At 40.3% G+C, this 15,613-nt stretch overlaps 1 protein-coding gene across 2 annotated transcripts in view; it reads right to left on the bottom strand.

Annotated features, from left to right (window-relative positions):
* The window catches only part of LOC126344231 (carboxypeptidase D-like), a 146,153-nt gene that overhangs the window by 36,648 nt on the left and 93,892 nt on the right, over positions 1-15,613 (bottom strand). For both annotated transcript variants that reach the window (XM_050002005.1, XM_050002004.1), the window contains exons 2-4: positions 10,379-10,603; positions 6,905-7,035; positions 1,709-1,845 (exon numbers count right to left, since the gene is read on the bottom strand). In XM_050002005.1, coding sequence (XP_049857962.1) covers positions 1,709-1,845; positions 6,905-7,035; positions 10,379-10,586 — 476 coding nt within the window. In that variant the 5' untranslated portion in view covers positions 10,587-10,603. The remainder of the gene's footprint in view (positions 1-1,708; positions 1,846-6,904; positions 7,036-10,378; positions 10,604-15,613) is intronic.

The following is a 15,613-nucleotide window of genomic DNA, read 5'->3' as shown; positions in this document are numbered from 1 at the left end:
ACAATATTCTAACAGATACATTTGTCATGCATCCCACATTGATTTCTGTGTTTATTTCATGCAATGGTGCTTGTCTGTTAACACCCACAACTCTATGCAAATGCTGCTGCTCTTGGTTGTTAAATGAAGGTCATTGGGCACTGCCTTGTCCATGGTAAGAGGCAATGGCTGAAGTGCAGTATTCTTGGCACATTCTTGACGCTATGGATTTCAGAATATTGAATTTCCTAATGATTTCCAAAATGGAATGCCCCATGTATTTAACTCCACCTGCAATTCTGCTTTCAAAGTCTATTAGTTCCTGTTGTGTAGCCAAAATTACATTAGAAGCCTTTTCACATGAATCACCTGACTGTAAACGACAACTCTGCCAATGTGCTGCCCTTTTATACCTTGTGTATGAGACACCACTGTCATATGTATATGTTCATATTGTTATACCATGACTTTCATCACCTGATTTTTTCTATGTGGTCATAACTGAAACCCCTAAGTGCACCATACCTGTCAGTACAGATTACCCATTTTGCTTCCAAGCATCCACACTTCAACACCTGACCTACTGCCCAGGGAAAAACAAGCATTAATGACTTGTGCTTGCTGCATGTACTTGGAGGTACTAACCAACCTAAAAGCATACTACACCTATAGCTATAATTATTAGTCTGTAAATGAAGTAAATACTGATGTAATGTCATTTAGTACTCTGTCCTTAGTCACTAATAAAAATATTTACACATATACTCTAACGCCCTGTGTATACAGACAGGCAACAAAAACTGTCATAGGTTTGTTTCGCTGAGGGACAGCATCACAGAAATGGTAGAAAAATTGAACTGGCAGATTCTTGAAGTTGGATGTTAATTATTCTATGAAAGCCTATTTACAAAGTTTGAAGAACCAGTATTAAGTGAACAATATATGAATATACTACAGCCCTCTGTTTAATGCTGCGACAGAGACTATGAAGACAAGATTAGACTTTTTACAGCAATACACAGAGTCATTCTTCCTTCACTCCATGCATGGGAAGAAATGCTATCTAACATGTGGTACAAAGGTAAGTGCCCTCAGTCTTGCAATGCTCAGTGGTTTTCTGAATTTGCATGTTGATGCTGATGTAGAGGAACATATCAGCCAAGTTGTTTACAGCTCTCAAACAAGAGAAACATGGTATCTTAAATGCACTGAACATTAGATATGTTGAACATTAGCTGCAACATTTTTGCTATCCACTAGAGAACTAATAACTCAATGAGTTGAATCTTTTGCAAAAGTAAAATGATAAATGCTGTTTGATATTTTTTTAAAGGTGTCTGTGTGAAGAAAGCCATATAAAAATAGCTTTAGATAGTACTATGCCAGTACAGGCTTGAAATGAGAGTAGACCAGTTGAGAAGCAATAACAGTTACACTCAGGTTGAGAAAAAATTCTTGGGAGCAATGCTTGAAGGGGAACAGCTTGTGTGACACGCCATATATTTTTACAACTACAGAGTGCAAAGAGTGTAAATAATTGTTGTAAAACAAAACTTCATTACCTCATACAGCAATAATTAACACCAATAAATTGTTTTTATTATTATTATTATTATTATTATTATTACAGTTTATGTTCCAGTAAGACAGTTTGGCAGAGAGGATCACTTAATCTGAAGAAAGTGTTTCATTATCCAGAATGGTAAACTTACACACAAAAGACACTTACCTTCCTCGGCCATCACCACATTTTCCTTCTTCTGCCTTATCAAAACCATCAGGGTTCATAGTAGGCAGGAAATGTATTCTTGTATTATCTAACAGCCATGTAATTCGATCATCATTTCCATATGTACTCAGGAGTAGCTGCGGAATGAAATTGATAAAATAAGGAAACATTAAGTTCACCAATATTTTCTTCTATACTGTTCTGAATAACATGTGACATTACATTCTAATTTGTAGAGTTTTTGTCCTCTGCCACTTACAAAATAAATGGAGTGATCAAATTCACCCTCTTTGCAAAAGATAGTTCTCTCGTAGTGGACAAAACAGCAGGAAAATTACTGAAAACTTCTACTGGCAGTGTATTTAATGATATCCTTAATTGGTTGAGCTGTAAAAGACTTTCGCTGGATGCAAATTAATAATAATAATAATAATAATAATAATAATAATAATAATCCCCCATTACTTAACGGTACAATTTCATGTAACACAGAGAGAACTGCAGAGCATAAATATAAAATGTAATGGATGGTAAATACAGCAAGTGGCGTCTTCTAAGTTCTTAGTTCTGTACACTGATAGGAAATAAAATTGGTGTGATGATAGCCTTGATCTTGGAATAAGACTTGATTCTGCAGCTTTTGCCTTATGCACAACTGTATCATCCACAAATATGGATGCCATCAGAGGTGCTTACTCTAGATATTTCCATGTACTATTGCCTTACAGCATCATCTTTTGGAGTAATAAAACCCTGGCAAAAAATATTTGGAACTCAGAGAGAGTCAGACAAATTAGGATTAGTTTTCTTCCAAGACACTTTCAGGAACCTGTTCCAGAAAATGCAGGTGTTTACAATGATATCTAAGTATATATTCCCCCTTGTATGTTTCTTTGATAAAAACGACTCTATTTTTCAAAATCAATAGCCGATATCATTGAAACAGTATGAGGTCAAAACAGGATTTACATAGTAACCAGACAAATTTTACGTATGTGACAAAGGGAGGAAATTACTGTGGCGTGCAAGTTTTCAATACTCTACCTAGAGTAATCGAAATTCTTTCTCGTCATACAAACAAAATTCAAGTGCAAATTGGAAGAATACCTCTCACAAAAGCCATTCTACTCAATTAGTGATTTTTTTTATCATAAATAAGTATGTATGTTTGGAGTTACTGTGCAACTGAGATGTCCCATTTAGTGGAAGATTTTTTTTTTATTTTTATTGTTTTGGCATAGCATTAGTAGATATGAGTTTTCTTATGAGTATCATATTGTTCTCTACTGTATCCATTATTACAAATTTTATAAACAATTCATTGTAAATTATTGTAAAAACAGTTTTTTTCATATCTTGACAAATCTAATAGCATTAGGCTCAATGAAACTTGCAACAAAATAAATGATTCACTCTCCACTTTAGCTGATACCACTTTTGCATTAAGTGTAATAATCCTGACACACACTTGAAGCTCATTTCTCTTAACTAAATGTTATGTAACTTATGTTTTTGAGGACAACCTTAATTTACTTTTCTCAGGATTATACTCATTTTCTCATCTTCAACTGCCATTTAGAGCAGTATATGAATTATCCGCCTTCTTTTCTTTTGCTTTGGGTGGTACATTTCTGATAAACATGGTCTCTACATTTTTTACTATTTGTTTACTTTTTTAGACCCATATGGATAGTTTTAGTAAATATTTTATGCTAATTTAAAGATATAAATTACTTCCTGATAATAAACTTTCTGGTTTTTTGGTCTTTCAAAGCGCTGTTTCCTCAGTTGTTATAAATAGGTACAGTTATATTAGGTTGGTGCATAAGTTCATAGTGCTTTTGTTTTGCATGTAGTCATTCCGGTTGCTATGGGTTTATTTATCAATTGCCATTTTTATTTGTAGTTCACTGATGCTATTTGAGTTTATATATAATAATTTTGTCATTTGTTGATAGTGAGTGGAGCTGTGTATGCTAGAAAATGGAGTGCCATATTCTTTTATTTGAGTTCAATAGAGGTGTGGCGGGAGCAGAAGTATCCTGAAACATCTTTGCCTTGTATGGCAATAATATCAGTGGACACAGCATGTGCAAGAAAATGGTTTTCTCATGTTAAGGAAGATTGTTTTAACATTAGTGACTCTCCACATGTTGGAAGACCTTTGGGGTTTGATGAAGTTCGTTTAAATGCATTAATCCACAATGTTCCACATCATTGCATTTGAGAACTGGCAACAGCAGTGAACTGTAACCATTCCATCATCATGTGACATTTGCATGCAATGGGTAAGGTCCAAAAATCAGGTGTATAAGTAATGCTTGCTCTAAACCAAAATCACATAAATCATCAGGTGGCCATCTATGCATCTCTGCTTGTTCGTCATCAATTGGTTTTTGAACAACACCAACCATTCCTATCTTTTATCATTACTGGTGATAAGAAATGGTGTCTTTATGCTAACATAATAAAAAAAGGAATGGTTGAGTACAAACAAAGCAGCAACTCTCCCTACAAAGACCTGCACGCATCCACAGAAGACAACGTTATGCATCTGGTGGCAGACTAGAAACTGCTTCCCCAAGATGTAACCTTCATTGGTGATGTTTACTGCCAACAACTGACATGTATTGCAGACACAATTCTAGATGAATAATCTGGAAAACTGTGTGCAGTGATGCTACTACCACCTGCATTCTGCTAGACTGACAAAAAGCACTACACAAGACTTGGGTTGGAAAGTCATTCCACAGCCATTTTTTTCACCTGGTATTGCACCCCCAGATTTTTGCTTTTTCTGTTCTCTATCAAGCAACCTTGAAGAAACTCCCTTTCTTCATGAAAATGCACTCCAAATATGGCTTGAAAAATTCTTCACCTCAATGAATAGTGAAGAAGAATAGATTATTGATTACTAAAGTCTCTGTTATGTATATCTTTTGTGTTTATTAAAGTTATAGAAAATGTTATTAATCCAACCCTATAGCTGATAATCAGTCATGTGGCCCACATAATATTATTCATAACACAAACATAAAATCTCTTGCCAGTTTATTTGCTTAGATGATTCAAATACTCATACTTTATTCTTACAAAGAAATTGGCTTTGTTTAGGACAAAAATTTATGAAATTTAAGCAATGTTTAGATATTTTATTAACCAGAGTTGTTTACAGATTAGCACTATGTGAGAACTTAACATGAGGCAAGGGTTAAAAATTGTGTAGGCATCTACCAGGATGCAACACACTTCTTTTTCTTTCATCACATTAACTTTTTAAAGTCTTTCATGCAAATTCCTTGTGAGGGGTATGAAAGACTACAAGTAAAAGTGTGACTGTAAGAGATGAACATAAAATAAAGTGAATCATCTCTATGAATCAGATCTATATTTCATGTAGCTCAGTTGATAAATTACAAGAAAGACTTAAACACTGAATAATACACTCCTGGAAATGGAAAAAAGAACACATTGACACCGGTGTGTCAGACCCACCATACTTGCTCCGGACACTGCGAGAGGGCTGTACAAGCAATGATCACACGCACGGCACAGCGGACACACCAGAAACCGCGGTGTTGGCCGTCGAATGGCGCTAGCTGCGCAGCATTTGTGCACCGCCGCCGTCAGTGTCAGGCAGTTTGCCGTGGCATACGGAGCTCCATCGCAGTCTTTAACACTGGTAGCATGCCGCGACAGCGTGGACGTGAACCGTATGTGCAGTTGACGGACTTTGAGCGAGGGCGTATAGTGGGCAGGCGGGAGGCCGGGTGAACGTACCGCCGAATTGCTCAACACGTGGGGCGTGAGGTCTCCACAGTACATCGATGTTGTCGCCAGTGGTCGGCGGAAGGCGCACGTGCCCGTCGACCTGGGACCGGACCGCAGCGACGCACGGATGAATGCCAAGACCGTAGAATCCTACGCAGTGCCGTAGGGGACCGCACCGCCACTTCCCAGCAAATTAGGGACACTGTTGTTCCTGGGGTATCGGCGAGGACCATTCGCAACCGTCTCCATGAAGCTGGGCTACGGTCCCGCACACCGTTAAGCCATCTTCCGCTCACGTCCCAACATCGTGCAGCCCGCCTCCAGTGGTGTCGCGACAGGCGTGAATGGAGGGACGAATGGAGACGTGTCGTCTTCAGCAATGAGAGTCGCTTGTGCCTTGGTGCCAATGATGGTCGTATGCGTGTTTGGCACCGTGCAGGTGAGCGCCACAATCAGGACTGCATACGACCGAGGCACACAGGGCCAACACCCGGCATCATGGTGTGGGGAGCGATCTCCTACACTGGCCGTACACCTCTGGTGATCGTCGAGGGGACACTGAATAGTGCACGGTACATCCAAACCGTCATCGAACCCATCGTTCTACCATTCCTAGACCGGCAAGGGAACTTGCTGTTCCAACAGGACAATGCATGTCCAGATGTATCCCGTGCCACCCAACATGCTCTAGAAGGTGTAAGTCAACTACCCTGGCCAGCAAGATCTCCGGATCTGTCCCCCATTGAGCATGTTTGGGACTGGATGAAGTGTCGTCTCACGCGGTCTGCACGTCCAGCACGAACGCTGGTCCAACTGAGGCAGGCGCCAGGTGGAAATGGCATGGCAAGCCGTTCCACAGGACTACATCCAGCATCTGTACGATTGTCTCCATGGGAGAATAGCAGCCTGCATTGCTGCGAAAGGTGGATATACACTGTACTAGTGCCGACATTGTGCATGCTCTGTTGCCTGTGTCTATGTGCCTATGGTTCTGTCAGTGTGATCATGTGATGTATCTGACCCCAGGAATGTGTCAATAAAGTTTCCCCTTCCTGGGACAATGAATTCACGGTGTTCTTATTTCAATTTCCAGGAGTGTAAAAGGAAAGACAGCTATAATTTCAAACATGTCTGAATAAGAACCTAAGCAGTTTTATGGTACAGGCAGATGATTGTGACATACAGGCATAACTTATGTTAAAGTGACATATTCCACATCATTACGAAATGTTGTATTCATAATCTATGGAACAAGGATTAATGTATGTATGTATGTATATGACTGAAGAAAATAATGATTATGATCCAGAATATTTAAATTATCAATATAAGACAAAGTTTTTACAGATTTAAATTAACTTTGTAAAGTTATTCCCACTATTTGCGAACTCAGGTATAGGCATGGCAGCATTATCTTTTACATACCTTTATAAGCTGCAAAATAATTTCTCGTCCAGATGGTTCATTACCATGTATGTTGGCTACCAACTTGACATTAGGAATTCCTATCTGATCTTTTTCTGCTCCTGATACTTGAAGAACCCACAGTTCTTGTTCTGTGGAAAAATGGATCAAAGTTGATTTAGTGTTTTGGAGAACATTTGATTGAAAAAAAACTTAAGCTTAGAGTTTACTACAAATAACTAATTAACTAAATTAGTCTGCATACTCACATGTAAGCATATGTAACCTTCAAAATGTATGTGCGCGTGTGCACGCACACACACACACACACACACACACACACACACACACACACACACACACATACACACACACGTATTAACTAAATAAGAATCACATGAGATCTCTGGGCATTAATCAAAAACTGATCATTGTGCCCAAACACAAGTCACTCCATCTCAGTTCTCCACAGACTGCAATGTCAGGCATCTGCTATCAACATCTTTATTTGTTCATAATCACCATCATCATGATAACTGCCATAGTACAAAATGTGCAGGTAACAGTGGTGCAGTATCAATTAGCTTTGAATTTCACAGTGTACACATTCAGCAAAGTACAACAGATCACCTGAAATTCATGAATGAATAACATGGGTTCAGTCTTAACATCTAGAAACATCTCATTTCTATGTGATACAACAGCTACTTTACCAACTTTTGTACTTTTGCCAACTCTCTGGCACATGGTACATAGCTCAGTAACAATGCAGAAATGTCACCATTATATTGACTAAACATAAAATAGGCCAGACAGACAGGTGGTACCAAAACTGAGAGGGAAAAAAGGATTGGAAAGCACATTTTGTGGTACATACCTATTTCTAACAGGATGTATTTAAGGTAACTGGAGGCAGAATATTGATATGGTTCATCTGCCTTTATTATTCACACAGGAATTACAATGAAACCTTGCCTTTCATGCAAAACCATTTAAGTAAAAAAACTAGATTTTTTAGCAGGAATGAAAACATTCGCTTAAGTATCAAAAAAGATTTAAAGATATGAAAATCAGTTGCAAACTTAGAGTCTAAGCAGGTAGATGGTAGTTGAATTTGAGATTTCCTGTTGTCATACACTTTTCATAGATGTAGATCTCTTCTTATATGCCCCCATAAAATTTCTCTTTGTGCACCTTTAGAACACAAGTCCAGCAAGTTTCTGAAAGTGGATGATGAAGTGTTTTCAGAAAACTTGACTACACAAGTGCTGATTTATGATCAGTGTAGAATGCTCTAACTAAAACACACAGTACATCCTGTAGATGTTTAGAACTGGACTTAAGACTAATTTTCTCTGTTGATCCATTGTAGACAAGGGACAGTGGCTGGTCAAATATTTACCAGGGAAGGTTTCCAAACTACCATACGTTTTGAGAAGTTATTTTATTTAGACAACCAGCTTTGGAATCTCAATAATACCATCATCAGGCCCAATATGCACTTCATATATAGACAATCAGATCAATTAGTATTTGTGTACTGGAGCATTCAGTATCTCGATACTGTAAATTCATCTTTTTGAGAGTTTCTATCAATGATTTGACAGCAACTCCTTTGTCAAGTTACTAATGACACTAATGCACACACACTCCCTGGACCTGTGTGTGCACTGCACCACCAGTGACTCATAAGGTATCCTGTGGAGGGCCCTAATAACTTTGTGAAACACACTGTAGTTGCTTCTTCTGATTGGGGGGGGGGGGGGGGGGGGGAGGGTAGATGGATTGGTGAATCACTTTCTCAACCTTCAGTTTGCAGAATTTTGTAGGAGGGAAGTGCATGAATGCAGTCTGGAAACCTACCTTTCCTCGCACTTATACCTAACAATATTTTATTTTTTATTTTTATTTATTTATTTATTTCATGTTCCATAGATCCATATATCTCCCCACTCCATCCTATTACAATCTCGGAACATAGTTTATCCGTAAACATGGTTCTACTGCACTCAGAGGTGGTAGACACATTTAATATTTGTTTCTAATCCACTTCATTCAAATATAAACATTAATTTTGTACCACTAGCACAGTATTTTTAATAATCTGTGATTTTTCCATCCTTCAAAGGCCTAAACTGCTAGTCCTAGAGAAAAAATTACAAAGACCTTTTTTGTAGGAATTTTATGTAGTTTAGTTTTGCACTGGGAAACATTTTCACTGGAAGTCACAGTTTTTAAGTTGTTTGAGAAAAACATAAAAAAGTGACCTTTAATCCCACCCCCACCCCAATGCTCACACCCCACCGGTCAGGATTTTTAAATGACACCTGAAGTGAATTGGAGGACAAATGAATGATACCACATCAGCTATTCTTGTGAACACTCTGGCCCCACACTATCATTGCTTTTCCATAGCAGACACATGTAACACACTGTTCTACAGTGCACTGGACTTGGAGGGAGTTGGTCTGAGTTGTGATGAGAGAAGAAATTTTGCTTGCCCATATTTCACTGGCTTTGTGAGGAGAGGTGCTGCTGTAAGAGTTTCCAATCTTCAGACTTCACTCCAATATTGTTGATTAAATATTCCCTCAGGATCTCATTGAGTGATGGCATTTGACACTCTGCATGGTGATATGTTCATCAGATGGGGATGCTTAGTGCAGAATATCTCTTAATGCTATTCAAAATGCAATACAGGGAGGGAACTACTGGTTCTACACAAATAAGGTGAATAAAAAGTTTGTAAGTTCCATAATTTGCTCAAGATTTAATCATGGATCATACTTCACCTATCTTTATTGAATACACATTCGAAGTAATCCTTTGTGAATATGATGCAATAACAGTAGGAGACATCAATTACATTCTTTTTAAAAATATGAACCATCTGTAAACCAGCAAAATGAGTTCATACAACACTTAACAAGATCTCATTATTCATTGCCAGCTAACACAGTGGCTCCCCCTCATCAAAATAATATAGTATCTTTAAAACTAATTATAACCTTACTGGTAATATACTTGAAAATTCATAAAGCACTGGAAATGGCAAAAAAGAAATAGTAATAATAAAAACATATTTGCCATAACCTGGTTTCACCTTCTCCATTCATCTACTTATAAAATACTAACAAGATGCTAACCTTTGCACATATTTATCACAGTCACCTGCACATGATAGACAGACTTATTACACAGCAATCAGACTTCATGCTTTTGTGCATGAGGAAAGAAGGTCATTCAATTTAGGCAGCTCTGGTAACAACCAGGAATCTCCCAGTCAATAGTTGCATAAGACTTTATTTTACTCATTGATAAGTCTTTATTCACGTTGATATGATCATTTCTCTACTGCCAAGTCTTCGTTGGTATTGATATGATCATTATAATCCAAATTTGTTATCACAACTGCCTATTGCATATTTTACTTTGCTTCCAGAAACACTGCATATAAAATGATACATGAACAATGAACAACCAGTAGGTACTCACTGTTAACAGACTGTCCAATGGAATAGAGGTCGGTCATGTTTGGGAAAGCATCCCGAAAAACTCGCAGCAGCTCTGCAATCTCCTTGTTGCTGTGGTACTTGAAAGGCAACTCCGGTAGTGTAGGCACATTAGAGGGCGCTTCTCTCGAGCTGCCCACGGCCAGCAGCAATGTCACGGCTGACACGAGCAATGACTGGCACCAGGACATGACTTCAGGTTGCTTCTCTGTGAAAATAAATGATGTTGCATTTCCTACAGGCTAGCTGTGTCACATTGTAACAGGTGGCAGAAGCAAACAGTTATATACTTCCACTACAGCTGGCATATTCATCCTGAGAGAACTGAAAATGTATTGATTTTTAAAACAATTCTAACAATCATTTATTTTTCAGTCCTATCTACATATTCTTTTTAAATATATGAGTAGTTTCGATCTCCATGGAGCATCTTTGGATCTAAAAACAAAGTAAAAGTAAGTATGTAAAGAAGGAAAGTATTTTACATAAATATAGTATTTACCTATGCAGTTGCATCAGTAACCTATGTGTCTGTGTTGGAACAACATATCACAGTACTGTGGTATGCAACTGTGCTCAATGTGTACAATGCATTTCTACTTTTGTAAAATATAAGAGTGCACATACTTAGTTTTAGTTTGTTTTCATACCTGTAGATGATCAAAAGAGATCGAAACTAGTTGTATGTTTTAAAAGAATGTGCAATTGGATCTGAGAAATAAACTGTATATTAGAGCTATGTACTTCTATTGTATGAATCCAAGAAAAAGTACATTGAAACTGTAAGGTGGATGGTATATTACAAATATTGACGAGACTGGAGAAACACTTCTGAGATGCAAAAGGGTCCTATCCATGGGCCGCTTTACTATGGTGTGCATCCTCTTATGATCTCAAAAGATGCCGAGGTTATTATTTTGTGTGGGTTTGTTTGGCTGAATTTTTCAATGGATAGGTAATTTGAGTTAGTCAGCAGTCACCTCTCAAACACTGTGCTCCCTCCTGCCAAATTCCCTTCGGCACTGGATATGTTTAGATAAAAAGACACATTTTGCTGTCGTAAAATTTATGCTAACCAACTGCTTGTAGTTATAATGCATTTTTTAAATAAAATAGTTTTTTACTTAGATCTAAACATCAATATTGAGTACTTTTTAAAATACTTGTAAGTTGCTGATAGTGATGTTAATAAACCATGTTGCATACTTTTGTGATTTCAATTCCCCTTTTTTTATTGTCACCAATTGATTAACTCATACACGGTCCAGTAGGCTAACATTAATGTAGTCAACACCCATGTTTGACATCAACGTGCAATATACTCACTGACAGCAGGCGGCAGCACTGGCACTGAAGTGAATATAAAGTGTGTTGGTGCTGGCGGGTAGGGAGATGTAGAAAACAGTGTAGACATTGTCGCAACGTGGAAACAGCAATTCATCTGATGTTCCTAATGGAGTGATCATAGGCTTTTGAGTCAAAGGCGAAAAGGCTAAGTTTGTAAACTGTTTGCGTGCCACCATGGTTAAAATATGGCTTGTACGACAAAATGCTGCTATCCAAAACCAGTGCCGAGGCAACTGTGGCTCACTGCAGGCCATCAATGACAGGGGTGAATGACATATGTGGAGATGCATAAGTGCATTAGAAGTGCAACTGTTGAGCAATTGACTGACCAAATGAACCAATGACTGCCAACAGTGACTCCTGAATGACTGTTCAGTGAACGTTACTGCTTATGGGCCTCCATAGCAGGTGCCAGCTTCGTGCACCCACACTCACTGATGATCCCTGGCAAAGAAGGTTGGAATTCGCACATTATAGCGCAACTGGACCTCCACTGGGCTGACGACAGGGGATCTTTTCACGAAAATAAGTCTTGTGCTACATTAGACAGATGGCTGTTGGTGCGTATGACGTGAAAGTCGAAAAGCAATCCTGCATGCATAATGGCCTGGGTAATGTTTCCGTGGCTTTGTCTGGGTGAGCCCATCATTCTGTAAGGCACAATGGATGCATCTAACCTCCACCACTACATGCACCTTGTTTTGGCTCGGCATGATAGCATCTACCAGGAGGACAATGCATTGTATCACACAGCTCGCAGTGTACGTGCCCGAGGTTCAAAGAGCACCAGGGTGAGTTTATCATATTCCCGTGGCCACCAAACTCACTGGATTGAAACCCAGTTGAAAATCTGTGGGACCACCTATATCAGGTTGTTCACATTATGGATCGTCAACCGGGAAATCTAGCGCAGCTGGACACTGCACTGGAGTCGGCTTGGCTCCACATCCACGTCAGTATCTTCTAGAACCTCACTGACTTCTTTTCTGCAAGTTTTGCAGCAGTCCACACTGCAAAAGGTGGTTGTTTCAGTCTTTTTGGGTCACGTTAATGTGACTGAACGGTGTATAATTGTATAGTAAAATTCGATAAAATTAAATAACACATCCTAAATACTATGTTATAGACTTCTAATTAGAAAACAGCCTAATTTTAGCTGTTAGCTTTCACAAAATTTCTCGTCACTTGTTTGGCCTTGGGCGTAATACACTCATGCTCATAAATTAAGGATAATTGCAGAATGTGGTGCCACACAACGTGGCACTATACAAAACTGGCGCTAATAGCATAGGCACATAGGGAACACACACAACACAGATCTGTAAGTCCACAGTATTGGTGATAAGTTGAGAAAACCGTCCCGCAACATATGTGCTATAAAACGCCACTGTTTCCTACACATGTACCCTGACATCAATATAGGATATGATCACCATGCACACGTACACAGCCGGCCGGGGTGGCCGAGCGGTTCTAGGCGCTACAGTCTGGAACCGCGCGACCGCTATGGTCGCAGGTTCCCGCCTCGGGCATGGATGCGTGTGATGTCCTTAGGTTAGTTAGGTTTAAGTAGTTCTAGGTTCTAGGGGACTGATGACCTCAGCTGTTAAGTCCCATAGTGCTCAGAGTCATTTGATCCACACGTACACAGGCCGCACAACAGGTTGGCATACACTGGATCAGGTGGTCCAGCAACTGCTGGGGTATAGCCTCTCATTCTTGCACCACTGCCTGTCGGAGCTCCTGAAGTTTCCTAGGGGTGTGAAGACATGCAGCGATATGTCGACCGAGAGCATCCCAGATTTGCTCGATGGGGTTTAGGTCTAGATAACAGGCAGGCTGCTCCATTCGCCTGATATCTTCCGTTTCAAGGTACTCCTCTACGATGGCTGCGCGGTGGGGCCGTGCGTTATCATCCATCAGGAGGAAGGTGGGATCCACAGCACCCCTGAATAGGCAGACATACTGGTGTAAAATGACGTCCTGATACACCTGACCTGTTGCATTTCCTCTGTCAAAGACATAAAGGGGTGCACGTGCACCAGTCATAATCCACCCAACACCATCAAACGACAAACTTCCTACAGGTCCCTTTCAAGGTCATTAAGGGGTTGGTATCTGGTTCCTGGTTCAAGGTAGATGAAAATCCGGTGAGAATCACTGATCAGGCTATACTTGGACTCATCCGTGAACATAACCTGGGGCCACTGTTCCAATGACAATGTAGTGTGTTCTTGACACCAGGCTTTACAGGCTCTCCCATGACCAGGGGTCCTTGCAGGTCTCTGGGCGAATAAACCATGTCTGTTCAGTCGTCTGTAGACTGTGTGCCTGGAGACAACTGTTCCAGTGGCCACGGTAAGGTCCCGAGCAAGGCTACCTGCAGTACTCCGTGGATGTTTGCGGGCACTGATGGTGAGATATTGGTCTTCTTGTGGTGTTGTACACTGAGGACGTCCCGTACTGTAGCTCCTGGACAGGTTTCCTGTGTGCTGGAATCGTTGCCATAACCTTTAGATCACACTTTGTGGCACACGGAGGACCCGTGGTACGACCTGCTGTGTCTGACCAGCCTCCTGTCGCCCTAGTATTCTACCTCTCATAACGTCATCAATAGGTGCTCTTTCAGCCATTTTTAACACACAGTCACCATTAGCACGTCTGAAAATGTCTGCACACTTACTCGCTGCACTGTACTCTGACATGTACCAACACACCACCGCATATGTGGACTGCTGCCAGCGCCACCGTGCGACCACCGCAGGTCAAATGCATCGCATGGTCATAACCCGAGGTGATTTAAATCCGCAAACTGCCCACCAGAGCGTTGTTTCATCATGTATCAACATTATCCTTAATTTATGAGCGCGAGTGTAGATTCTAAATACGGTCCTGGTTTAATCTGTTTGCATGTGAATCAGTGTAGAAAGTGAAATTTCAGAACATGTATACAAGTGCAAACGGAAGAAACTGAGACTAGGACTCTCCAGACGACGTACACCACAAGAAAGTTAAATAGGAATACCTTTGTGTGTGCACATCCACCGTAGTAAAGAGAAATGATTCGAAGTACCGTGGTTCGTTCCGAGTCGGAGCCCAGTATGAGCATGGAAATTCCGAGCCCGTATCACATCTGTTCGATATGCTGAAGAAGAGACGTGCTGTTTCGTGCATCGAACTTGATTATTTAACATTTTAGACTTGTCAAGACGACATCGATCAGCACAATTCGTACTATCATTTGATTGCTAGTGAGTTCATCTCTTTGCGAGTGCAAGGGGGGGGGGGGGGAGGGGGAGGGGGGTTAATGGTCCTTCCGAAGAAAGGTAACGACAGGGAGACCTGGTCCCAGGCGGCGACGTCATCCGAGCTGTTGCATCACATGAGTAGTCATTTTGAAGACATTTACAGTACAAGGAACAATGTTGCTGCCACAGCATCAGCTGGAACAATTTGAACGCTAAAGCTAGGCTGTGAGCGAAGGCACTACTCACGAGATTTCCTCCCAAACTTCATCGCTGTGTAACTTATCTCCTATGCTCTGGCGATAGACTCAACTGGTAGGAAGGATGGCTCAAAGTTATATTTGGTGATGAGAGCAGATTTTGTGTCGGTGTCGTCGTCTGCAAATGTAGCGTCGACCAGCAGAGCGTCAAGTATCGAAGTGCATCAGGTAGCGAAAAGCATGACTAACATCAAGTGCCTTGGTGACTCTTAGCCGCCAACAGTGACAGAACAGGAGTTTGTCGAAAGAAGATTTAATAGTCCAGAACAAATTCAGTATACGATACTACCCATTCATCTGAGATGTGTTCTTCCATTAGGACAACGCCACCACGCAGACTTGTTGGGTCACACGTAGTACAATCCA

The sequence above is a fragment of the Schistocerca gregaria genome, chromosome 1 (genome assembly GCF_023897955.1).
Source record: "Schistocerca gregaria isolate iqSchGreg1 chromosome 1, iqSchGreg1.2, whole genome shotgun sequence".
Taxonomy (NCBI): domain Eukaryota; kingdom Metazoa; phylum Arthropoda; class Insecta; order Orthoptera; family Acrididae; genus Schistocerca; species Schistocerca gregaria.
Note: the sequence above shows the minus strand (reverse complement) of the source record. Positions and strands in the feature narration are given on the sequence as shown.